At 56.7% G+C, this 27,878-nt stretch overlaps 1 protein-coding gene across 1 annotated transcript in view; it reads right to left on the bottom strand.

Annotated features, from left to right (window-relative positions):
• Positions 1 to 27,418, bottom strand: part of LOC144737752 (transcription initiation factor TFIID subunit 1-like) — a 47,289-nt gene extending 19,871 nt beyond the window's left edge. The window contains exons 1-11 of the mRNA XM_078620611.1: positions 27,218 to 27,418; positions 24,213 to 24,345; positions 19,123 to 19,285; positions 15,739 to 15,861; positions 13,977 to 14,129; positions 8,066 to 8,481; positions 7,417 to 7,563; positions 7,305 to 7,370; positions 6,058 to 6,289; positions 3,352 to 3,969; positions 2,871 to 3,032 (exon numbers count right to left, since the gene is read on the bottom strand). Coding sequence (XP_078476737.1) covers positions 2,871 to 3,032; positions 3,352 to 3,969; positions 6,058 to 6,289; positions 7,305 to 7,370; positions 7,417 to 7,563; positions 8,066 to 8,481; positions 13,977 to 14,129; positions 15,739 to 15,861; positions 19,123 to 19,285; positions 24,213 to 24,338 — 2,206 coding nt within the window. The 5' untranslated portion in view covers positions 24,339 to 24,345; positions 27,218 to 27,418. The remainder of the gene's footprint in view (positions 1 to 2,870; positions 3,033 to 3,351; positions 3,970 to 6,057; positions 6,290 to 7,304; positions 7,371 to 7,416; positions 7,564 to 8,065; positions 8,482 to 13,976; positions 14,130 to 15,738; positions 15,862 to 19,122; positions 19,286 to 24,212; positions 24,346 to 27,217) is intronic.
• Positions 27,419 to 27,878: the final 460 nt, after the last annotated feature.

Here is a 27,878-nt window from a genome sequence, read left to right as displayed (position 1 = left end):
ACCATGAGGGAGGTCACGGTGAGAGAGGTCAGGGTGAGGGGTCAGGGTGAGAGGTCACTGTGAGAGGTCACAGTGAGGGGTCAAGGGTCAGGGTGAGGGGGGGGGGTTGGTGGCGGTGGCGAGCTGTCAAACTAAAAAAAACTCCACAATATTTTGATTTGAAGCTTCTGTGACCGCACGAATCCATCGGTAAAGTCGCATAGCTACAAAATATAAATAAATCACGACGTTCCGGGCGCAACACAACAGCAGCAACAGCATCAGCAGCAGCAGCATCAGCAGCAGCAGCATCAGCAGCAGCAGCATCAGCAGCAGCAGCAGCATCAGCAGCAGCAGCAGCAGCAGCGGGCCACGCTTTCCCACCTGGTGACGGACGCTTGTGTAAACGTCGCGATTCATTTTTATCTTACACGCCGTGACTTTACCGAAAGAACCAAAGAGGAGAAACTAAATTTACTGTTGCCAGATGTAGGGGGCCCCCCGCCCCCCCCCCCCCCACTCAGATGCTGCTTTGTAGCTCCCATTCAGAAGCCCTGGCCTGGACATCACCGATGATTAGCAGCTGAACCGAGTTGCTGATATCATCGTCATCGTCGTCGTCGTCATCGTCGCGTGGACATTTTATGTAGCGGCCAAATCCTCTGAACGTGTGGCGACGCCGATTCTGACATGTGGTGGGAAAAACCGGAGGAGGATCCGGAGACGAATCCACGAAGGGACCACCACGGGGAGAGAGACACAGAGAGAGAGAGAGACGCAGACTCCACAGATACAGCAGCAGCAGACTTCGTCAGGGTCGGAGTTGAACCCACGACCTCCTGTATACCAGGCGAGGTAGTCAACATCTCCTAACCACCGCGATAATGATGATAAGAGAGAGAGATGCAGACTCCAAATATACAGCAGCAGCAGGCATCGTCAGGGTCGGAGTCGAACCCACGACCTCCTGTGTACCAGGCGAGGTAGTTAACATCTCCTAGCCACCGTGATGATGATGGGAGACGCAGACTCCAAATATACAGCAGCAGCAGCAAGCATCGTCAGGGTCTGGGATCGAACCCACGACCTCTGGGGAACCAGGCGAGGTCATTAAGGGAGCGAGATGGAACAGATGAAGATTAGTCCACACACGGTGTAGAAGGGAGAAGGAACGGATGGGGACTAGTCCACACAAGGTGTAGAAGGGAGTGAGATGGAACGGATGGGGATTATATTCTTAGGTTTTTTCGGTAAAGTCACGTAGGTAAAAAATAAAAATTAATAAAAGTAAAATAAAAATAAAATAAAAATCACGACGTTTCGGAGGCAACACAAGCTTCCGTCTTCAGGTGGAACCGTCACAGCACGATTGCTGTATCAAGTGAGATAAATTCCAAGAACACAGTATTTCTATATATACTGGTTGAGGGTGGGAGGAGCCAAGGTAGGCCCTGAATATTATTTTTGTGAGGTTTGGTGCGGCTGAAGCACGCTGTTAGGAATGAGCCTTTGTTGTGTAAACTAGGTGCGGATGATGTAAAGGTGCGTGTCAAAGGGACTTAGCCTTTTGTAATGTAGAGATGATGCGGCTGAAATCGCTGCCAGGAAATGAGTCTTTGTTGTGTAGAATGGTTGACTGAGCCTTTTGTTATGTAGAGGTGGTGCGGCTGAAATCGCTGCCAGGAAATGAGTCTGTTGTGTAGAATGGTTGACTGAGCCTATTGTTATGTAGAGGTGGTGCGGCTGAAATCGCTGCCAGGAAATGAGTCTTTGTTGTGTAGAATGGTTGACTGAGCCTTTTGTTATGTAGAGGTGGTGCGGCTGAAATCGCTGCCAGGAAATGAGTCTTTGTTGTGTAGAATGGTTGACTGAGCCTTTTGTTATGTAGAGGTGGTGACGCTGAAATTTCTTCCAGGAAATGAGTCTTTGTTGTGTAGAATGGTTGACTGAGCCCATTATTATGTAGAGGTGGTGCGGCTGAAATCGCTGCCAGGAAATGAGTCTTTGTTGTGTAGAATGGTTGACTGAGCCTAGTGTTATGTAGAGATGATGCGGCTGAAATTGCTGCCAGGAAATGAGTCTTTGTTGTGTAGAATGGTTGACTGAGCCTATTGTTATGTAGAGGTGGTGCGGCTGAAATCGCTGCCAGGAAATTAGTCTTTGTTGTGTAGAATGGTTGACTGAGCCTATTGTTATGTAGAGGTGGTGCGGCTGAAATCGCTGCCAGGAAATGAGTCTTTGTTGTGTAGAATGGTTGACTGAGCCTTTTGTTATGTAGAGGTGGTGCGGCTGAAATCGCTGCCAGGAAATGAGTCTTTGTTGTGTAGAATGGTTGACTGAGCCTTTTGTTATGTAGAGGTGGTGACGCTGAAATTGCTTCCAGGAAATGAGTCTTTGTTGTGTAGAATGGTTGACTGAGCCCATTATTATGTAGAGGTGGTGCGGCTGAAATCGCTGCCAGGAAATGAGTCTTTGTTGTGTAGAATGGTTGACTGAGCCTATTATTATGTAGAGGTGGTGCGGCTGAAATCGCTGCCAGGAAATGAGTCTTTGTTGTGTAGAATGGTTGACTGAGCCTATTGTTATGTAGAGGTGGTGCGGCTGAAATCACTGCCAGGAAATGAGTCTTTGTTGTGTAGAATGGTTGACTGAGCCTATTGTTATGTAGAGATGGTGCGGCTGAAATCGCTGCCAGGAAATGAGTCTTTGTTGTGTAGAATGGTTGACTGAGCCTATTGTTATGTAGAGATGATGCAGCTGAAATCGCTGCCAGGAAATGAGTCTTTGTTGTGTAGAATGGTTGACTGAGCCTATTGTTATGTAGAGTTGTAGAAGGGCGTGAGATGCAACGGATGGAGATTAGTGCACCCGCGGTGTGAGGAGACCCTCACCGGCGCCCTCTGCCGGGGGCTGCTGCTGCTGCTGCCCCGGCTGCTGCTGCTGCTTGTCCTTGCCCATCTTGCCGGCGGCTCCCGGAGCGGTGGGGGGCCCCGGCTTGGGCGGCGTGGGGGGCACGGCGGAGCACGACAGCCAGCTGTTGCTGCGGTTGAGGCCTTGCGCGCAGAGGGGGGTGGGGGGGGGGGCGGGGGGGGGGGGGGGAGAAACACGCGGTCAGGGTGGGGGGCGGCGGTGTTTGTATTTATGCTGCACGAGCTCGACTCCAGCGGCGTCGCCCGGGACATGGATTCTTGTCTTGGACTAGTACACGGCCTACGCGGAGGGTGGCGGGGGTGTGTGACGTCATCAGGCGCACTGAGTGACATCATCAGGCGCACTGAGTGACGTCACCCCCCCCCTCCCTCACTCCCCACCCCCCCACCCCCCCCTTCCCCCCTCACCCCCCCCCCACCCCCCTCCCCCCCAGGGCCTCACCCTGCTGAGCGTTGTAGGCCATGGCGTTCCGCGTGACGCTGGTGGGGAGCCAGCCGGCGTGGCTGACGCGCTGCGACTTGGGTGCGCGGTGCCGGATGTCCTCGCCGTTCCACACGATGTCCTCCTCCCACGGCAGCTGCGCCACCATCAGGAAGTGCTCGTCGGTCGGGAAGGGGACCTCGGCCAGGGGGGTCGGGGGGGGTGCCCCCACCCTCTTCTTGGCGGAGGCCGCCGCCGTTTTACGTTCCTCGTCGCCGGCCGGGGCGACCGCCTCGTCGGCTTTCGCGGCCGCCTCGGCGGGCGAGCAGGTGGACGACGAGGAGGACGACGAGGAGGAGGTGGACGACGAGGAGGAGGACGACGAGGACGACGCCGCCGTCACCGCCGGGGCGACCGCGGCGGTCGTCGCGACGGACGTCGGAGCGACGCCGACGCCAAGGCCCGGCTCGGCGACGACGATGTCGGCGGCGACGACGTCGGTGACATCTTCGTCGTCGTCGTCGTCACGTCCCGTGAGGTGCCTCACGGCCTCGCGGACGCGAGGGTCCGGCTCCGGCAGCGCTGCCACGGCGGCGGCGGCGCTGTCGGAGGAGGCGGCTGAGCAGCCTCCCGGCAACGCTGGAGACGGTCAGACGGACAGGCGACAGGTTCGAGTTGAGACAGATGCAACAACAACAACTACCACCACCGCCATCCGCCACTCATACTCACAACAACAACCACCACCACCATCCGCCACTCCTACTCACAACAACAACAACCACCACCACCATCCGCCACTCATACTCACAACAACAACCACCACCACCGCCATTCGCCACTCATACTCACAACAACAACAACCACCACCACCATCCGCCACTCATACTCACAACAACAACCACCACCACCACCATCCGCCACTCATACTCACAACAACAACAACCACCAGCACCATCCGCCACTCATACTCACAACAACAACAACCACCACCACCATCCGCCACTCATACTCACAACAACAACCACCACCATCCGCCACTCATACTCACAACAACAACCACCACCACCATCCGCCACTCATACTCACAACAACATGAGTTAATGATGACGTCACCCTGCTGCTGCTCTACATAAGAACGGGAGACAGAGGAGAGCCTCCCCATTCTGGCGAATTGCCCGATGATGCTGGATGCAATTACCAGCAAAACGTCGTGCTACTCAAAAATTGTAAATGTTGTGGTTTCACGCTTCAACACACCGGTGGGCTAAAGCAGTGAACTGTTTGTCTTTTGTTAACGTGACACTTTTTTACTGATTGGCCGTGTCGGGTGGTGGAGGGTTACGACACATTTATAAATAACGCGATCTAAACCCAAAAACGTTGATTATGAATAATATTGGTCGTGAAAGCCTACGTGTTAAACTCACAACAACAACTGCCATTCGCCACTAAGTGGTAGTGACGTCACCACGACGCTTGTGCCAGGCCATGTGCACGTTGAGGCCACGTGAAGTGTCGAACGCCCACTGGCAGGAGGTCACGGGACAGACCCAGCAAGTGAATGAGTTGGCCAGCCGATGCCCCAGGGCATGGCCGTGGCCAAGAAGACCCGAAGCTTCGCGTGGAGCGACAGACCAGGTAGCTTCCACACAGCGTTACACAACCGATGAAAAGATATTGCCGCTCGACTGATTCGGAGTGAGACCTCTGCTGTTAAACTGGAGCCGGTCATGAGCACACTACCCAGGTATGGGAAACTCTACACTCTCTCCACTACTGCCCCATCACCGATTGGGAGTTGTGGGGGTGGAGTGTCCGATGGTACAAAATACCCAGGCAGGTGCTTAGTTTTGGTGGGGCTGATGGTAAGGCCCCACCTCTTAGTGGCAAGCTCCAGTTTCAGCAGCAGCGCCTCCAACTCCTCCTCTGAGTGAGCGGCAATCACCAGATCATCGGCATACATAACGTGGTTGACCAATAGGGAGCCATCCCTTGACCGCACCCGGGCATCGATCAGCCTCCCATTGTATCTATACCAGATGGAAATTCCTCCAGTACAGCCATTGAAGGCTTCACGAACTACGTGGTAGAAATAGATGTTAAATAATGTGGGAGCCGGAGGACATCCCTGTCGCACCCCAAGGTGTACAGGGAATGGCTCCGACTCCCGGCCACGTAGTTTTACCCGGGCCCGCTCACCATCATGAAGGTCCTTAATGATCGTGAGCAGAGGGTCAGGGACTCCAAAAGCACAAAGAACAACCCAGAGCCCAGGTCTACTGATGGTATCATAGGCCTTGACCAGGTCAATAAAGCAGAGATGTAGGTCCTGTTGCAATTCCCTACACCTCTGCTGTAGCAGACGAACAGAAAATATGGCATCTGTGCAGCACCATGCCCGGCCGTTTTGTCTCCCCAGTGGCAATGTTTACACACCGCACCAGCTACTCATTTGAGTCCGAGTCGACCTAGGGGAGGCCCAGGACCGGTTCAGATTCTCATAACCGGTATTGGCCGTGAGCGGGAATCGAACTTGGGTCGCCGGGTTGGTGGCGCAGCGTAGCGCTGACCACTGCACTACCGCTCCCCACACACAGACACACACAGACATCCCAGTGGCGAGGAGATGTTGACTACCTCGCCCGGTACACAGGAGGTCGTGGGTTCGCACTAACCACTATACTACCACACATACCACAGCGAGACAGAGATGGTACCTTGGTCACCGCCGGCGGGTGGCGGCGCCGTCGGCGGCCCCAGCGGCCCAGGGTCCGTGCGCCCGCAGGCGGAAGCCGTAGTCGAAGCCGAGGCCGTGGGGCGGCACGCCCAGCATGTCGTACCAGAGGCACGCTGGGCCGTAGCGCCACGCGGCCACGCGGGGCTCACTCTGGGGCCCGCCGGGGCCTCGCGAGCCCAGAGCAGAGCCCCCTCCCTCCACCGGGGCGATCATCGTCATCTGCGTGGGGGGGGGGACGTGGGAGAGACACGTGAAGACACGTGGAGACACGGAGAGGCACGTGGAGACACGGAGAGGCTCGGAGACAGACGTGGAGAGAGACAGACGTGGAGAGAGAGAGAGACACGTGTGAAGAGAGAGACGTGGTGAGAGAGACACACGTGGAGAGACACATGGTGAGAGAGAGACACGTGGAGAGAGAGAGACACGTGGTGAGAGAGAGACGTAGTGAGAGAGAGAGACACGTGGTGAGAGAGACACGCGGTGAGAGAGAGACGTAGTGAGAGAGACGCACGTGGAGAGACACATGGTGAGAGAGGGAGAGACACGTGGTGAGAGAGACACGTGGTGAGAGAGACACGTGGTGAGAGAGAGAGACACGTGGTGAGAGAGAGAGACGTAGTGAGAGACACACGTGGTGAGAGAGACATGGTGAGACACGTGGTGAGAGAGACAGGTGGTGAGAGAGACACGTGGTGAGAGAGACACACGTGGTGAGAGAGACACACGTGGTGAGAGAGACACACGTGGTGAGAGAGACACGGTGAGACACGTGGTGAGAGAGACACGTGGTGAGAGAGACACACGTGGTGAGAGAGAGACACGTAGTGAGAGACACACGTGGTGAGAGAGACACGTGGTGAGAGAGACACACGTGGTGAGAGATGGAGAGACACGTGGTGAGAGAGACACGTGGTGAAAGAGAGAGACACACGTGGTGAGAGAGACACGTGGTGAGTGAGTCACGTGGTGAGAGAGAGAGACACACGTGGTGAGAGAGAGAGACACGTGGTGAGAGAGACACGTGGTGAGTGAGTCACGTGGTGAGAGAGACACACGTGGTGAGAGAGAGAGACGTAGTGAGAGACACACGTGGTGAGAGAGACACGGTGAGACACGTGGTGAGAGAGACACGTGGTGAGAGAGACACGTGGAGAGAGAGAGGGAGAGACATGTGGTGAGAGAGGGAGAGACAGAGAGACACGCGGGGGGGGGGGGGGGGCGGTGCATGCACCTCGTCGTCCGACAGACACTGCTCGGCAGTGGCGGGCGCGGGGTTCTGGTAGAAGGCCCAGCCGGACTTCCCCTCCCCCCCCCGCCTCCCCCTCCCCCTCCTCCCCCCCCGCCGCCTTGTCCCCCACGTCATCCTGCGGCTGCTGCTGCTGCTGCGGCTGCTGCGGCTGCTGGTGGCGCTTCTTGCGCTTGCGACGGGCGCTGCGCCACACCGACGGGATGTTGCGTCCGGGGCCAAAGAGGCGCAGGAAGCGCAGCACCTGAGGGGGGCAGACGAGGAGAAGACGCAGAGGAGGAGGGTGAGACACGGAGGAGGACGTGACGTGGAGGAGGAAGTGACGTGGAGGAGGAGGGGACGTGGAGGAGGAGGAGGGGATGTGGAGGAGGAGACACGGAGGAGGGGACACGGAGGAGGAGGGGATGTTGAGGAGGGGACACGGAGGCATGACTTATTTGTCGCGCAATGCGGCACTAACCATTCCGCTACCACATTTCATACAACCAACACCACCACCACCGCCACCTCGACCACCACTGCCACCTTCACCACCACCATAAGCCCCACCACCGTCACCGCCACCACCACCACAACAGCTGTCACCTCCACAACCGCAACCACCACCACCTTCACCACAGCAACGAACATCACCACCACAGCCACCGCAGCCCTCCACCCCCCACCGCCACGATCACCACCGCCACCACCACCACCACCACCACCGCCACCACCACCACCACCACCATCCCACCACCCTCCGTCACCTTTCCCGGGCGAAACTCGGGGAAGAGCTGGGTGACTCCGGGCATGTTCTTGGAGTCGTCCTTCGGGACGAGGCCGGCCAGCGGGAGGGTGAGCGCCTTGTCCTCCCCCGACGACGACGATGATGACGAGGAGGAGATCTCGTCTCCACCACCACCACCACCACCGCCACCACCACCACCACCACCGCCGGTGCCGCCGGCCGTCTCGGCTCCTTCCGAGCCGGACGCGGAGTCGGTGTCGAGGTCGGAGGAGGAGGAGGAGGTGGTGAGGGTGGCGGTGGCGGTGAGGGGGGCGGTGGGGGGGCGAGCGATGATGGACGGCAGGATGAGGCCCCCGGGGATGACGCTGGAGGAGGAGGAGGCCGACTCGGCGGAGGAGGCGCCACCAGCCTCGTCCGCCGCTGACGCCGCTGCTGCTGCCACGTCGGGGTGACGAGGTGGGGGAGGAAGTGGGGGTTAGGGGTGGTGACAGTGATGGGGGTAGTGATGGGGGTAGTGATGGGGGTAGTGACAGTGATAGTGATGGGGGTAGTGATGGTGATAGTGATAGGGGTGGTGATAGGGGTAGTGGTAGGGGTAGTGGTAGGGGTAGTAATAGTGATAGGGGTAGTGATAGTGATAGGGGTGGTGATAGTGGTAGGGGTGGTGATAGTGGTAGGGGTGGTGACAGTGGTAGGGGTGGTGACAGTGGTAGTCGTAGTGATGGGGGTAGTGATGGGGGTGGTGATGGGGGTGGTGATGGGGGTAGTGATGGGGGTAGTGATGGGGGTAGTGATGGGGGTAGTGATGGGGGTGGTGATGGGGGTGGTGATGGGGGTGGTGATGGGGGTGGTGATGGGGGTGGTGATGGGGGTAATGATGGGGGTAGTGATGGGGGTAGTGATGGGGGTAGTGATGGGGGTAGTGATGGGGGTGGTGATGGGGGTGGTGATGGGGGTGGTGATGGGGGTGGTGATGGGGGTGGTGATGGGGGTGGTGATGGGGGTGGTGATGGGGGTGGTGATGGGGGTGGTGATGGGGGTGGTGATGGGGGTGGTGATGGGGGTAATGATGGGGGTAGTGATGGGGGTAGTGATGGGGGTAGTGATGGGGGTAGTGATGGGGGTAGTGATGGGGGTAGTGATGGGGGTAGTGATGGGGGTAGTGATGGGGGTGGTGATGGGGGTGGTGATGGGGGTGGTGATGGGGGTGGTGATGGGGGTGGTGATGGGGGTGGTGATGGGGGTGGTGATGGGGGTGGTGATGGGGGTGGTGATGGGGGTGGTGATGGGGGGTAGTGATGGGGGTAGTGATGGGGGTAGTGATGGGGGTAGTGATGGGGGTAGTGATGGGGGTAGTGATGGGGGTAGTGATGGGGGTAGTGATGGGGGTAGTGATGGGGGTAGTGATGGGGGTAGTGATAGGGGTGGTGATGGGGGTGGTGATGGGGGTGGTGATGGGGGTGGTGATGGGGGTGGTGATGGGGGTAGTGATGGGGGTAGTGATGGGGGTAGTGATGGGGGTAGTGATGGGGGTAGTGATGGGGGTGGTGATGGGGGTGGTGATGGGGGTGGTGATGGGGGTGGTGATGGGGGTGGTGATGGGGGTGGTGATGGGGGTGGTGATGGGGGTGGTGATGGGGGTGGTGATGGGGGTAATGATGGGGGTAGTGATGGGGGTAGTGATGGGGGTAGTGATGGGGGTAGTGATGGGGGTAGTGATGGGGGTAGTGATGGGGGTAGTGATGGGGGTAGTGATGGGGGTAGTGATGGGGGTAGTGATGGGGGTAGTGATGGGGGTAGTGATAGGGGTGGTGATGGGGGTGGTGATGGGGGTGGTGATGGGGGTGGTGATGGGGGTGGTGATGGGGGTGGTGATGGGGGTAGTGATGGGGGTGGTGATGGGGGTGGTGATGGGGGTGGTGATGGGGGTGGTGATGGGGGTGGTGATGGGGGTAATGATGGGGGTAGTGATGGGGGGTAGTGATGGGGGGTAGTGATGGGGGGTAGTGATGGGGGTAGTGATGGGGGTAGTGATGGGGGTAGTGATGGGGGTGGTGATGGGGATGGTGATGGGGGTGGTGATGGGGGTGGTGATGGGGGTAGTGATGGGGGTAGTGATGGGGGTGGTGATGGGGGTGGTGATGGGGGTGGTGATGGGGGTGGTGATGGGGGTGGTGATGGGGGTGGTGATGGGGGTAGTGATAGGGGTAGTGATAGTGATGGGGGTGGTGGTGGGGGTGGTGGTGGGGGTGGTGATGGGGGTGGTGATGGGGGTAGTGATGGGGGTAGTGGTAGTGGTGGTGATGGGGGTGGTGATGGGGGTAGTTGATAGTGATGGGGGTGGTGATGGGGGTGGTGATGGGGGTAGTGATAGGGGGTAGTGATGGGGGTGGTGGTGGGGGTGGTGATGGGGGTGGTGATGGGGGTAGTGATAGTGGTAGTGATAGGGGGTGGTGATGGGGGTGGTGGTGATGGGGGTGGTGATGGGGGGTAGTGATAGGGGGTAGTGATGGGGGTGGTGGTGGGGGTGGTGGTGGTGATGGGGGTGGTGATGGGGGTAGTGATAGTGGTAGTGATGGTGATAGTGATGGTGATAGTGATGGGGGTGGTGATAGTGGTAGTGATAGTGATGGGGGTAGTGATAGTGATGGTGATAGTGATAGTGATGGGGGTGATGATGGGGGTAGTGATGGGGGTAGTGATGGGGGTAGTGATAGTGGTAGCGATAGTGATGGTGATAGTGATGGTGATAGTGATGGTGGTAGTGATGGTGATAGTGGTAGTGATAGTGATGGTGATAGTGATGGGAGTAGTGATAGTAGTAGGGGTAGTGATGGGGGTAGTGATAGTGATGGTGATAGTGATGGGGGTGGTGATGGGGGTGGTGATGGGGGTAGTGATGGGGGTAGTGATGGGGGTAGTGATGGGGGGTAGTGATGGGGGTGGTGATGGGGGTGGTGATGGGGGTGGTGATGGGGGTGGTGATGGGGGTGGTGATGGGGGTGGTGATGGGGGTAGTGATGGGGGTGGTGATGGGGGTAATGATGGGGGTAGTGATGGGGGTAGTGATGGGGGGTAGTGATGGGGGTAGTGATGGGGGTAGTGATGGGGGTAGTGATGGGGGGTAGTGATGGGGGTGGTGATGGGGGTGGTGATGGGGGTGGTGATGGGGGTGGTGATGGGGGTGGTGATGGGGGTGGTGATGGGGGTGGTGATGGGGGTGGTGATGGGGGTGGTGATGGGGGTGGTGATGGGGGTGGTGATGGGGGTGGTGATGGGGGTAATGATGGGGGTAGTGATGGGGGTAGTGATGGGGGTAGTGATGGGGGTAGTGATGGGGGTAGTGATGGGGGTAGTGATGGGGGTGGTGATGGGGGTGGTGATGGGGGTGGTGATGGGGGTGGTGATGGGGGTGGTGATGGGGGTAGTGATGGGGGTAGTGATGGGGGTGGTGATGGGGGTGGTGATGGGGGTGGTGATGGGGGTGGTGATGGGGGTGGTGATGGGGGTGGTGATGGGGGTAGTGATAGGGGTAGTGATAGTGATGGGGGTGGTGGTGGGGGTGGTGATGGGGGTGGTGATGGGGGTAGTGATGGGGGTAGTGGTAGTGGTGGTGATGGGGGTGGTGATGGGGGTAGTGATAGTGATGGGGGTGGTGATGGGGGTGGTGATGGGGGTAGTGATAGGGGGTAGTGATGGGGGTGGTGGTGGGGGTGGTGATGGGGGTGGTGATGGGGGTAGTGATGGGGGTAGTGATAGTGGTAGTGATAGGGGGTGGTGATGGGGGTGGTGATGGGGGTGGTGATGGGGGTGGTGATGGGGGTAATGATGGGGGTAGTGATGGGGGTAGTGATGGGGGTAGTGATGGGGGTAGTGATGGGGGTAGTGATGGGGGTAGTGATGGGGGTGGTGATGGGGGTGGTGATGGGGGTGGTGATGGGGGGTGGTGATGGGGGTGGTGATGGGGGTAGTGATGGGGGTAGTGATGGGGGTGGTGATGGGGGTGGTGATGGGGGTGGTGATGGGGGTGGTGATGGGGGTGGTGATGGGGGTGGTGATGGGGGTAGTGATAGGGGTAGTGATAGTGATGGGGGTGGTGGTGGGGGTGGTGATGGGGGTGGTGATGGGGGTAGTGATGGGGGTAGTGGTAGTGGTGGTGATGGGGGTGGTGATGGGGGTAGTGATAGTGATGGGGGTGGTGATGGGGGTGGTGATGGGGGTAGTGATAGGGGGTAGTGATGGGGGGTGGTGGTGGGGGTGGTGATGGGGGTGGTGATGGGGGTAGTGATGGGGGTAGTGATAGTGGTAGTGATAGGGGGTGGTGATGGGGGTGGTGGTGATGGGGGTGGTGATGGGGGTAGTGATAGGGGGTAGTGATGGGGGTGGTGGTGGGGGTGGTGGTGGTGATGGGGGTGGTGATGGGGGTGGTGATGGGGGTGGTGATGGGGGTGGTGATGGGGGTAGTGATGGGGGTAGTGATGGGGGTGGTGATGGGGGTGGTGATGGGGGTGGTGATGGGGGTGGTGATGGGGGTGGTGATGGGGGTGGTGATGGGGGTAGTGATAGGGGTAGTGATAGTGATGGGGGTGGTGGTGGGGGTGGTGATGGGGGTGGTGATGGGGGTAGTGATGGGGGTAGTGGTAGTGGTGGTGATGGGGGTGGTGATGGGGGTAGTGATAGTGATGGGGGTGGTGATGGGGGTGGTGATGGGGGTAGTGATAGGGGGTAGTGATGGGGGTGGTGGTGGGGGTGGTGATGGGGGTGGTGATGGGGGTAGTGATGGGGGTAGTGATAGTGGTAGTGATAGGGGGTGGTGATGGGGGTGGTGATGGGGGTGGTGATGGGGGTGGTGATGGGGGTAATGATGGGGGTAGTGATGGGGGTAGTGATGGGGGTAGTGATGGGGGTAGTGATGGGGGTAGTGATGGGGGTAGTGATGGGGGTGGTGATGGGGGTGGTGATGGGGGTGGTGATGGGGGTGGTGATGGGGGTGGTGATGGGGGTAGTGATGGGGGTAGTGATGGGGGTGGTGATGGGGGTGGTGATGGGGGTGGTGATGGGGGTGGTGATGGGGGTGGTGATGGGGGTGGTGATGGGGGTAGTGATAGGGGTAGTGATAGTGATGGGGGTGGTGGTGGGGGTGGTGATGGGGGTGGTGATGGGGGTAGTGATGGGGGTAGTGGTAGTGGTGGTGATGGGGGTGGTGATGGGGGTAGTGATAGTGATGGGGGTGGTGATGGGGGTGGTGATGGGGGGTAGTGATAGGGGGTAGTGATGGGGGTGGTGGTGGGGGTGGTGATGGGGGTGGTGATGGGGGTAGTGATGGGGGTAGTGATAGTGGTAGTGATAGGGGGTGGTGATGGGGGTGGTGGTGATGGGGGTGGTGATGGGGGTAGTGATGGGGGTGGTGGTGGGGGGTGGTGGTGGTGATGGGGGTGGTGATGGGGGTAGTGATAGTGGTAGTGATGGTGATAGTGATGGTGATAGTGATGGGGGTGGTGATAGTGGTAGTGATAGTGATGGGGGTAGTGATAGTGATGGTGATAGTGATAGTGATGGGGGTGATGATGGGGGTAGTGATGGGGGTAGTGATGGGGGTAGTGATAGTGGTAGCGATAGTGATGGTGATAGTGATGGTGATAGTGATGGTGGTAGTGATGGTGATAGTGGTAGTGATAGTGATGGTGATAGTGATGGGGGTAGTGATAGTAGTAGGGGTAGTGATGGGGGTAGTGATAGTGATGGTGATAGTGATGGGGGTGGTGATGGGGGTAGTGATGGGGGTGGTGATGGTGTAGCGATGGGGGTAGTGATGGGGGTAGTGATAGTGGTAGCGATAGTGATGGTGATAGTGATGGTGATAGTGATAGTGATGGGGGTAGTGATGGGGGTAGTGATGGGGGTAGTGATGGGGGTAGTGATGTCCTCACCAGGCCCCTCTGGTCCCTGTGTGTCCCCTGGGCCTCCCTCCGTCGCCCCGTCGACTCCGCGTGCTGCCAGCGGTGGCGGTGGAGGAGGTGGAGGCATCAGCTTCGAGTCGATGTCGTCGCCATCGGCATCGTAGTCATCGTCGTCGTCGTCGTCTGGAACAAATCATCGTGGGCACGACCATCATCACCGCTAACATCATCACCATCATCAAAACTGACATCGTCGGCATCACCACTAACATCATCACCATCACCATCATCACCACTACCATCATCACCACTACCATCATCACCATCATCACCACTAACATCATCACCATCATCACCACTACCATCATCACCACTACCAACATCACCGCTAACATCATCACCATCAGCACCAACATCATCACCATCATCACCATCATCACCACTACCATCATCACCATCATCACCACTACCATCATCACAATCATCACCACTACCATCATCAACATCATCACCACTACCATCATCAACATCATCACCACTACCATCATCACCACTACCATCATCACCATCATCACCACTACCATCATCACCACTACCATCATCACCATCATCACCACTACCATCATCACCACTAACATCATCACCATCATCACCATCACCACCACCATCATCACCACTACCATCATCAACATCATCACCACTACCATCATGACCACTACCATCATCAACATCACCACTACCATCATCAACATCATCACCACTACCATCATCACCACTAACATCAAAATCATCACCATCATCAAAACTGACATCGTCGGCATCACCACTAACATCATCACCATTACCATCATCACCACGACCATCATCACCATCATCAACACTAGCATCACCATCATCACCACTACCATCATCACCACTACCATCATCACCATCATCACCAATACCATTATCCCCATCATCACCACTAACATCATCAACATCACCACCATCAACATCACCACCATCAACATCACCACCGTGTTGAGGCGGCGAGTGGCCGGCGAGTGAGCGTGGTGAGCGGTGCGGTATGGCCGTGTCGAGTGTGGTGAGCGAGCGTGGTGAGTGGTGAGCGAGCGTGGTGAGTGTGGTGAGCGAGAGCGGTGAGCGAGCGTGGTGAGCGAGCGTGGTGAGTGAGTGTGGCGAGCGAGAGCGGTGAGCGTGGTGAGTGAGGTGAGCGAGCGAGCGTGGGGAGTGAGCGAGCGTGGTGAGCGTGGTGAGTGAGTGAGCGTGGTGAGTGAGCGTGGTGAGTGAGTGTGGTGAGCGTGGTGAGTGAGCGCGGTGAGGTGGTAAGCGTGGTGAGTGAGCGTGGTGAGTGAGCGTGGTGAGTGAGCGTGGTGAGTGAGCGTGGTGAGTGAGCGTGGTGAGTGAGTGTGGTGAGTGAGCGCGGTGAGGTGGTAAGCGTGGCGAGCGTGGTGAGCGTGGTGAGTGAGCGTGGTGCGTGTGGTGAGGTGGTAAGCGTGGTGAGCGTGGTGAGCGTGGTGAGCGTGGTGAGCGGTACCACGAGGCTGGGGCCTCAGCGTGGCCATGCCGCTGCGGCACCGAGCGTGGTGAGTGTGGTGAGTGAGCATGGTGAGCGTGGTGAGCGTGGTGAGTGAACGTGGTGAGCGTGGTGAGTGAGTGAGCGTGGTGAGTGAGCATGGTGAGTGAGCATGGTGAACGTGGTGAGTGAACGTGGTGAGCGTGGTGAGCGAGTGGTGAGTGAGCGTGGTGAGTGAGCGTGGTGAGCGTGGTGAGTGAGCGTGGTGAGCGGTACCACGAGGCTGGGGCCTCAGCGTGGCCATGCCGCTGCGGCACCGCTCCACCGAGTCGTCGTCGTCGTCGGCCACCTCGGTGATGTCGGCATAGTCCACCGCGTCCGGGCCGCTCGCCACCCAGCCTGCTCGCACACACAGACACACACACAGACACACACACACAGACACACACACAGACACACACACAGACACACACACACAGACACACACACAGACACACACAGACACACACACAGACACACACACAGACACAGAGACAAAGCTCATACTCTTGGTTCTTTCGGTAAAGTCACCGTGTAGGTAAAAGAATGAAATTAATAAAAATCAAACAATAAAAATCACGACGTTTCGGAGGCAACACGAGTCTCCGTCATCAGGTGGGACCGTCACAGCCAGATTTGCTGCATCAAGTGAGGCAAGGATTCAAGATGCAAGCCCTTAAATACAACTTCTTGATTCTTTCGGTAAAGTCACGTAGAAGGGAAGTAATAAAATAATAAAAATAAAACATAATAAAATAATTCTGCTTGCGTTGTGGCCGAAACGTCGTGAGAATTATTTTATTTTATTATGTTTTATTTTTATTATTTTATTACTTCCCTTCTACGTGACTTTACCGAAAGAACCAAGAAGATGAATCCCTGCAGTCACGAAAGCTTTAAACCCTTAAATACAAGTTGAGGGGGGAGGAGAGGGGGGGGGGCTTATCAGAATATGGTAGCCAATGAATGGAACCACATTCTGATAAGCTCCCCCCCCTCTCCTCCCCCCTCAACTTGTATTTAAGGGCTTGCATCTTGAATCATTGCCTCACTTGATGCAGCAAATCTGGCTGTGACGGTCCCACCTGATGACGGAGACTCGTGTTGCCTCCGAAACGTCGTGATTTTTATTGTTTTATTAATTTTAATTTCATTTTTTACCTACACGGTGACTTTACCGAAAGAACTAAGAGTATGAATCCTTGCAGTCACGAAAGCTTCAAATCTAGAACAGACAAAGCTCCCCCGGGTAGCCTCGACGGACTGCCGGGGCAAGTGGCCATGCCTGGCGAGCAGGCCGCCTTTGTCTCTGCCCCCGTGGCGATGTTTTTACACATCGCACCGGGTACTCATTTGAGGCCGAGTCGACCTAGGGGAGGCCCAGGGCCGGTTCGGATAATCACCATGGCCGGTGTTGGCCGTGAGCGGGAATCAAACCCGGGTCGCCGGGTTCGTAGCGTGGCGTAGCGCTAACCGCTGCACCACCGCTCCCCACACACAGACACGCGCGCGTCCATAGGTACACGTACACACGCTTGCTGCAGACACACGCGACTTTCAGGGTGCGCACGGCAGTAAACGACTCAAATAATAAACCAATGCTCCCTCCCCGCATCTCCCCCGTCTCTCTCCCCGTGTGTCTCTCTCCCCGTCTCTCTCCCCCCGTCTCTCTCCCCGTGTCTCTCCCCCCGTGTCTCTTTCCCCGCGCCTCTCCCCCCGTGTCTCCCTCCACACATCTCCCCCGTCTCTCCCCCCGCGTCTCTCTCCCCGCGTCTCTCTCCCCGCATCTCTCTCCCGCGTCTCTCTCCCCGCGTCTCTCTCCCCGCGTCTCTCTCGCCGTGCCTCTCCCCGCATCTCTCTCCCCGCGTCTCTCCCCCCGCGTCTCTCTCCCCGCGTCTCTCCCTCCCCGTGTCTCTCTCCCCATGTCTCTCTCCCCCCGTCTCTCTCCCCCCGTCTCTCTCCCCCCGTCTCTCTCCCCGTGTCTCTCCCCCGTGTCTCTCCCCCCGCGTCTCTCCCCGCGTCTCTCTCCCCGCGTCTCTCCCCGTGTGTCTCTCTCCCCGCGTCTCTCTCCCCGCGTCTCTCTCCCCGCGTCTCTCTCCCCACGTCTCTCTCCCCGCGTCTCTCTCCCCGTCTCTCTCCCCGTGTCTCTCCCCCCGCATCTCTCTCCCCCCGTCTCTCCCCGCGTCTCTCCCCGCGTCTCTCCCCCCGTGTCACTCCCCCGTGTCTCTCCCCCCGCGTCTCTCTCCCCGCGTCTCTCTCCCCGCGTCTCTCCCCCCGTCTCTCTCCCCGCGTCTCTCTCCCCGGGTCTCTCCCCCCCCGTCTCTCTCCCCGCGTCTCTCTCCCCCTGTCTCTCTCCCCGCGTCTCTCTCCCCCCGTCTCTCTCCCCGTCTCTCTCCCCGCGTCTCTCTCCCCGCGTCTCTCCCCGCGTCTCTCCCCCCGTCTCTCTCCCCGTGTCTCTCTCCCCGCGTCTCTCCCCCCGTCTCTCTCCCCGCGTCTCTCTCCCCGGGTCTCTCCCCCCCCGTCTCTCTCCCCGCGTCTCTCTCGCCGTCTCTCTCCCCGCGTCTCTCTCCCCCCGTCTCTCTCCCCGTCTCTCTCCCCGCGTCTCTCTCCCCGCGTCTCTCCCCGCGTCTCTCCCCCCGTCTCTCTCCCCGTGTCTCTCTCCCCCCGTCTCTCTCCCCGTGTCTCTCCCCCGTGTCTCTCCCCCCGCGTCTCTCCCCGCGTCTCTCTCCCCGCGTCTCTCCCCGTGTGTCTCTCTCCCCGCGTCTCTCTCCCCGCGTCTCTCTCCCCGCGTCTCTCTCCCCACGTCTCTCTCCCCGCGTCTCTCTCCCCGTCTCTCTCCCCGTGTCTCTCCCCCCGCATCTCTCTCCCCCCGTCTCTCCCCGCGTCTCTCCCCGCGTCTCTCCCCCCGTGTCACTCCCCCGTGTCTCTCCCCCCGCGTCTCTCTCCCCGCGTCTCTCTCCCCGCGTCTCTCCCCCCGTCTCTCTCCCCGCGTCTCTCTCCCCGGGTCTCTCCCCCCCCGTCTCTCTCCCCGCGTCTCTCTCCCCCTGTCTCTCTCCCCGCGTCTCTCTCCCCCCGTCTCTCTCCCCCGTCTCTCTCCCCGCGTCTCTCTCCCCGCGTCTCTCCCCGCGTCTCTCCCCCCGTCTCTCTCCCCGTGTCTCTCTCCCCGCGTCTCTCTCCCCCGTCTCTCTCCCCCCGTCTCTCTCCCCGTGTCTCTCCCCCGTGTCTCTCCCCCCGCGTCTCTCCCCGCGTCTCTCTCCCCGCGTCTCTCCCCGTGTGTCTCTCTCCCCGCGTCTCTCTCCCCGCGTCTCTCTCCCCACGTCTCTCTCCCCGCGTCTCTCTCCCCGTCTCTCCCCGCGTCTCTCCCCCCGCGCCTCTCTCCCCGTCTCTCTCCCCGTCTCTCTCCCCGTGTCTCTCTCCCCGCGTCTCTCTCGCGCCGTCTCTCTCCCCCGTCTCTCTCCCCCCGTCTCTCTCCCCGCGTCTCTCCCCCCGCGTCTCTCTCCCCGCGTCTCTCCCCGCGTCTCTCTCCCCGCGTCTCTCTCGCCCCGTCTCTCTCCCCCGTCTCTCTCCCCGCGTCTCTCCCCCACGTCTCTCTCCCCGTGTCTCTCTCCCCGCCTCTCTCACCGTCCGTGGTGTCGCCGTTGCCATCGTCGTCCTCTCCGTCGTCCTCTCCATCGTCGTCGTCGTTCTGCCGCTCCTCGTCCTCCTCCTCCTCGCTCTGCGTGATCTCCTGGATCAGGGAGCCCAGACCCAGCGCTCCCAGTCCAGCCAGGTGCTTCTTGCTCTCCTGCAGCCGTGAGGGGGAGAGCTGGTCACTCACCAACTCGCACATCCACTCATTCACCCACTCACTCACCCACTCATCCATACACCCACTCACTCAAAAAACCCACTCGCCTACCTACTAGCTCACCCATCCACTCACTCACCCACTGATCCATACACCCACTAACTCACCCACTAACTCACCCACTCACACACCCACTCAACCATCCACTCGCTCACCCACCCACTCGCTCACCCATCCACTCACACACCCACTCATCCATAGACCCACCCACTCACTCACCCACCCACTCAGCTACCTACTAGCTCAGCCATCCACTCGCTCACCCACTGATCCATACACCCACTAACTCACCCACTCACACACCCACTCACACACCCACTCAACCATCCACTCACTCGCCCACCCACTCGCTCACCCACCCACTAGCTCACCCACTGATCGATACACCCACTAACTCACCCACTCACACACCCACTCAACCATCCACTCACTCGCCCACCCACTCACTCACTAACCCACCCACTAGCTCAGCCATCCACTCGCTCACACGCCCACTCATCCATACACCCACTCACTCACCCACAGACTCATCTATTCATGCTTCCACCCACTGACTCACCAACTCATCCACCAACACAACTCACTCACCCATCCATTCACACACACACCCACTCATCCACTCATCTATACATCCACTCACCCACCACTCATTCACACACCCCGCCCATCCAGCCACACGCTCGCACGCTCAGCCTTCCACCCATCCACTAACTCACCCACACACTCACTCACCCACCACTCACTCATTCACACTCATCTATTCACCCTTCCGCTCACCCACACAACTCAACCACCCCGCCCACCCAGCCAGCCACACGCCCGCATGCTCAGCCTTCCACTCACTCACTCACACACCCATCCACTAACTCACCTACCCACACAACTCACCGCCCACACACTCGCTCACCCACACACTCACTCACCCACACACCCATCCACTGACTCACCTACCCATTAACTCACTCATCCACTAACTCACCTACCCATTAACTCACCTACCCACACAACTCGCTCACCCACACACTCACTAACCCACCACTCACTCACCCACCACTCACTCATTCACACACCCATCCACTAACTCACCTACACACTCACTCACCCACCACTCACTCACTCACACACCCATCCACTAACTCACCTACCCATTAACTCACCTACCCACACAACTCACCGCCCGCACACTCGCTCACCCACCTACTCACTCACCCACACACTCACTCACCCACCACTCACTCACCCACCACTCACTCACACACCCATCCACTAACTCACCTACCCATTAACTCACCTACCCACACAACTCACCGCCCGCACACTCGCTCACCCACACACTCACCCACACACTGACTCACCCACCATTCACTCACTCAAACACCCATCCACTAACTCACCTGCACATTAACTCACCTACCCACACAACTCACCGCCCGCACACTCACTCACCCACACACTCACTCACCCACCACTCACTCACCCACACACTCACTCACCCACCACTCACTCACTCAGAGACCCATCCACTAACTCACCTACCCATTAACTCACCTATCCACACAACTCACCGCCCGCACGCTCACTCACCCACACACTCACTCACCCACACACTCACTCACTCACCACTCACTCACTCACACACCCATCCACTCACTCACCCACACACTCACTCATCCACCACTCACTCACTCACAAACCCATCCACTAACTCACCTACCCATTAACTCACCTACCCACACAACTCACCGCCCGCACACTCGCTCACCCACACACTCGCTCACCCACACACTCGCTCACCCACACACTCGCTCACCCACCACTCACTCACACACCCATCCACTAACTCACCTACCCATTAACTCACCTACCCACACAACTCACCGCCCGCACACTCGCTCACCCACACACTCACTCACCCACACATTCACTCACCCACCACTCACTCACTCACTCAGAGACCCATCCACTAACTCACCTACCCATTAACTCACCTACCCACACAACTCACCGCCCGCACGCTCACTCACCCACACACTCACTCACCCACACACTCACTCACTCACTCACCACTCACTCACTCACACACCCATCCACTCACTCACCCACACACTCACTCACCCACCACTCACTCACTCACACACCCATCCACTAACTCACCTACCCATTAACTCACCTACCCCCACAACTCACCGCCCGCACACTCGCTCACCCACACACTCGCTCACCCACACACTCACTCACCCACACACTCGCTCACCCACACACTCACTCACCCACACACTCACTCACCCACCACTCACTCACTCACTCACACACCCAGCCACTAACTCACCTACCCATTAACTCACCTACCCACACACTCACTCACCCACACACTCACCCACTCACTCACACACCCATCCACTAACTCACCTACCCATTAACTCACCTACCCACACAACTCACCCGCCCGCACACTCGCTCACCCACACACTCACTCACCCACACACTCACTCACCCACCACTCACTCACTCACTCACACACCCACTCACCCACACACTCACTCACCCACTCACTCACACACCCATCCACTAACTCACCTACCCATTAACTCACCTACCCCCACAACTCACCGCCCGCACACTCACTCACCCACACACTCACTCACACACCCATCCACTAACTCACCTACACATTAACTCACCTACCCACACACTCACTCACCCACCACTCACTCAACCACCACTCACTCACCCACACACTCACTCACTCACACACCCATCCACTAACTCACCTACACATTAACTCACCTACCCACACACTCACTCACCCACACACTCACCCACTCACTCACACACCCATCCACTAACTCACCTACCCATTAACTCACCTACCCACACAACTCACCCGCCCGCACACTCGCTCACCCACACACTCGCTCACCCACACACTCACTCACCCACCACTCACTCACTCACTCACTCACACACCCATCCACTAACTCACCCACACACTCACTCACCCACCACTCACTCACCCACACACTCACTCACCCACCACTCACTCACTCACACACCCATTCACTAACTCACCTACACATTAACTCACCTACCCACACACCTCACCGCCCGCACACTCGCTCACCCACACACTCACTCACCCACACACTCACTCACACACCCATCCACTAACTCACCTACACGTGAACTCACCTACCCACACACTCACTCACCCACACACTCACTCACCCACACACTCACTCACACACCCATCCACTAACTCACCTACACATTAACTCACCTACCCACACAACTCACCCGCCCGCACACTCGCTCACCCACACACTCACTCACCCACCACTCACTCACCCACACACTCACTCACTCACACACCCATCCACTAACTCACCTACACATTAACTCACCTACCCACACACTCACTCACCCACACACTCGCTCACTCACACACTCACTCACCCCCCACTCACTCACTCACTCACACACCCATCCACTAACTCACCTACACATTAACTCACCTACCCACACACTCACCCACCACTCACTCACCCACACACTCGCTCACCCACACACTCGCTCACCCACACACTCACCCACACACTCACTCACCCACCCATCCACTAACTCACCTACACATTAACTCACCTACCCACACAACTCACCCGCCCGCACACTCGCTCACCCACACACTCACTCACCCACACACTCGCTCACCCACCACTCACTCATTCACACACCTATCCACTAACTCACCTACACATGAACTCACCTACCCACACACTCACTCACCCACCACTCACTCACACACCCATCCACTAACTCACCCACACACTCACTCACCCACCACTCACCCACTAACTCACCTACGCATGAACTCACCTACCCACACAACTCACCCACCCGCACACTCGCTCACCCACACACTCACTCACCCACACACTCACTCACCATTCACTCACTCACAGACCCATCCACTCACTCACACACACACTCACTCACTCACCCACACACTCACTCACCCACCACTCACTCACACACTCACTCACCCACACACTCCCTCACCCACACACTCACTCACTCACACACCCATCCACTAACTCACCTACCCATTAACTCACCTACCCACACAACTCACCGCCCGCACACTCGCTCACCCACACACTCACTTACCCACAAACTCACTCACCCACCACTCACTCACACACCCATCCACTAACTCACCCACACACTCACTCACCCACCACTCACCCACTAACTCACCTACACATGAACTCACCTACCCACACAACTCACCCGCCCGCACACTCACTCACCCACACACTCACTCACCCACACACTCACTAACCATTCACTCACTCACAGACCCATCCACTCACTCACACACACACTCACTCACCCACACACTCACTCACCCACCACTCACTCACACACTCACTCACCCACACACTCACTCACCCACACACTCACTCACCCACACACTCACCCACTCACTCACACACCCATCCACTAACTCACCTACCCATTAACTCACCTACCCACACAACTCACCGCCCGCACACTCGCTCACTCACCCACACACTCACTCACCATTCACTCACTCACAGACCCATCCACTCACTCACACACACACTCACTCACCCACACACTCGCTCACCCACACACTCACTCACCCACACACTCGCTCACCCACCACTCACTCACTCACACACCCATCCACTAACTCACCTACACATGAACTCACCTTCCCACACAACTCACCGCCCGCACACTCGCTCCACACAAGGGCCCCGACAAGCAGTGGCCGTGCTGCAGCAGCGGAGAGAACCTGGCGACGGTGGAGGGGGGGGGGCAGGGAGGGAGGAGCCCCCACCTTGTCAAGGATGCAGTCGTCCTCCAGCTCGCCATCCTCGCCGATGTTGCCGAAGAGGAACCCGGCGAGGGAGAAGGAGCGGAGCCCGTCGCTCCCACCGTCGTCATCGCCGTCCGAGTCCGACATCGTCGTCCTGAGAGCGACCATCGTCGTCATCATCGTTAACATCATCGTCGTCGTCGACATCATCGTCATCGTGATCGTCATCATCGTCATCAGCGTCGTCATCATCATCGTGATCATCGTCGACATCGTCATCATCATCATCATCACCACCATCGTCATCATCGTGATCATCAGCGTCGTCATCGTCGTCATCATCGTCGACATCATCGTCATCATGATCATCATCGTCATCATCGTCAACATCATCGTCGTCAACATCATCGTAGTCAACGTCATCGTCAACATCATCGTAGTCAACGTCATCATCGTCATCGTCAACATCGTCATCATCGTCATCATCATCGTCGTCAACATCGTCGTCGTCAACATCATCGTCATCATCGTCAACATCATCATTCATTCAGATTCTGTCTTCTCGACAGACCTATTCTTCACCTGAGGACGGCTGCTTGCGTTGTGGCCGAAACGTCGTGAGAATTATTTTATTATGTTTTATTTTTATTATTTTATTATTTCCATTCTACGTGACTTTACCGAAAGAACCAAGAAGAACATCATCATCGTCAACAACATCACCATGAACATCACCATCATCACAATCAACAATGTCTCTTAAATGTTTCACCTGGCCACACAAATTAAACTTGGACTCACTCACCAACTCCCTCCCTCACCAAATCACATACTCACTCACACACTCACCCACTCAGCAATACTCACCCACTCACTCACCAACTGACTCACCAATTGACTCACCAACTGACTCACCAATTGACTCACCAACTGACTCACAAACTGACTCACCCACCCACTCACTCCCTCACACAATGATTCACCCACTCACCACTCACCAACTCACTCAAACACTGACTCACCCACTCGCACACTGACTCACCAACTCACACACTGACTCACCCACTCACACACCGACTCACCCATTCACACACCCACTTACACACTGACTCACACACTCACACACTGACTCACCCACTGACTCACCCACTGACTCACCCACTTACACACTGACTCACCCACTCACACACTGACTCACACACTGACTCACCCACCCACTTACACACTGAGTCACCCACTCACACACTGACCCACCCATTCACACACCGACTCACCCACTTACACACCGACTCACCCACCGATTCACCCACTCACACACTAATTCACCCACTCACTCAAACACTGACTCTCACCAACTCACGCAAAGATCCCCCCGGTGTAGCCTCTCACACAGACTGATGGGGCAACTACTACCACGTGAACAATAACTACCACAAATACCACAACAACAACTACCACAATGTCAACAACAACTACCACAACTACCACTACTACAACTACAACAACTACCACAACTACAACTAACACAACTACCAAAACAACTACCACGTCAACAACACAACTACCACGTCAACAACTACAACTACCACAACAACTACCACAACTACCACAACTACAACTACCACAACAACCTATGTTCCGTTTGGAATTGATAAAAGCTACCATACTGCCTCTACTTGATTACTGACATTGTGTATAAATCAGTCCCAAGTACTGTACTGAATGTATCACTCGGACCTTAAGATTTGCATTGAACTGCCCATATAGGACTCACCACTGTGATCTCTACATTGGGTCAAACTTAACATCTCTGAATGTTCGACGGCTTGTGCACCAGATCTTATTTATTCACGATGTACTTGCAAAAAAATCCGCGGATTACCTGCTGGATCTCCTCTATGTTTCAAATAACAAATTTGACCTAAGGTCTTCGCTCATTTACCAGCTTCACATTCCCTATTGCCGTACAAATACTGGAGGGCCTTTGCTATTGATACCCAAAGGGTCTGGAATGCTATTGCCAATAAACTGCAACTTGAATCACTACCTATGAGATCTTCACTCAAAACTGCTCTAGAGGAGTTGTACACCCCTAGCTGCCACTGCAATTCAGTGGCCTGAAATCAAATGTTTCGCTCCGGATGATCGTTACAAAGTATGACCTGTGTTTTGATTTAGTGTCCTGATCTTAAAGGTGCATTGAAACATTATAATACTCCGATTGATGCTCCTGCTGTTGTGGAGTGACTCATGCAGCCAGCTATGGCTGCAGGGTTTTGGTAGTACATGTTGTTTATGCCATTTATTGTGAAAATTCCGTCACAGTTCCTATGATCACTGTGTCATTGCTTTCATATCTTAGTTTGGTGATTTCGAAAAGTGTATTGGTTTGGCCATGTTTGTTTGTTGTAGTACAGAGTTAGACTGATGGCCTTAATCTAAGTTGTCTTGTGGTTGTTGTTTGACTTGCATCCCACTGGGATTTTTGCACACAGCGTTGGTGTACGGTGTTTTTTCTGAAATATTTTGCCGTCTTTTCTTGGATTTTCTGTTCGCACATAGTCACTTTAAGATGTTTTTTGTTCATTTTTTTGTTTTTTTGTTTGTTGCGGTTGCACCCGATTCAAGAGCCGAATGGCTCACAGGGCTATACCTAATCAATGAACTTGAACAACAACTACCACAACTACCACAACAACTACCACAACAACTACCACAACAACTACCACAACAACTACCACAACAACTACCACAACAACAACTACCACAACAACAACTACCACAACAACTACCACAACAACTACCACAACAACTACCACAACTACCACAACTACCACAACAACTACCACAACAACAACTACAACAACAACTACCACAACAACTACCACAACAACAACCACCACAACAACTACCACAACAACTACCACAACAACAACAACAGACACCCGCGGAGTCTCCGAGGCGCCCGCTAGACCACACCGAGGCTTCATCCACATCCACAAGGCCTCTGGAGCCTTCTCACTCACGGCCTTGCTGACGCCAACGCCGCGGGATTTACGCGCTACCCGCGAGTCTCGCGAACATTCTGCTGCTGCTGCTGCTGTTGTTTTGCAAACGCGAGGGGCGACCCTGAAGGTTGTTGAAGTCGCCCTGACCAACACGAACAACTCAATGGGGTAGAGCCGTAGCAATGGCCGTCACCACTATGGGGGGGGAGGGGGGTTACGACTTCCGGGTCACGGGGGGGGGGTCACGACTTTCGGGTCACGAGGGAGGTTACGACTTTCGGGTTACGGTGGGAAGAGGCAGGGGGGTCACGAATTTAGGGTCACGGGGGGGAGGGCGGGGAGTCACAACTTCCGGGTCATGGGGGGGTGAGGGTCACAACTTTCGGGTCACGGGGGGGGCGGGGTCACATCTTCGGGTTACGGAAGGTGTCACTACTTCCGGGGGAGGTCACGGCTTCCGGTGGCGTTAGGCGGCCATCTTGGTAAGGGAGGGAAGAGAGTTGAGTTCGCTTGCTTGCTTAGGACCGTGCAAATCTTTCGGTCGTTTTTTAACCCACTTCCCGTGATCCAATCGAGCTGACATTTTCCACACAGACTCGTTGTGCGTTACAATTAATGTTCGTGAATTTTTTTTTCCAAAATTTTACACTTTTTAGGACAAAAATATTATATTTACTGT

This window comes from Lampetra planeri, chromosome 73, assembly GCF_965212315.1.
Source record: "Lampetra planeri chromosome 73, kcLamPlan1.2.h2, whole genome shotgun sequence".
Lineage (NCBI taxonomy): Eukaryota > Metazoa > Chordata > Hyperoartia > Petromyzontiformes > Petromyzontidae > Lampetra > Lampetra planeri.
The sequence above is the reverse complement of the archived record's forward strand: the minus strand, read 5'-3'. Positions and strand labels throughout refer to the sequence as shown.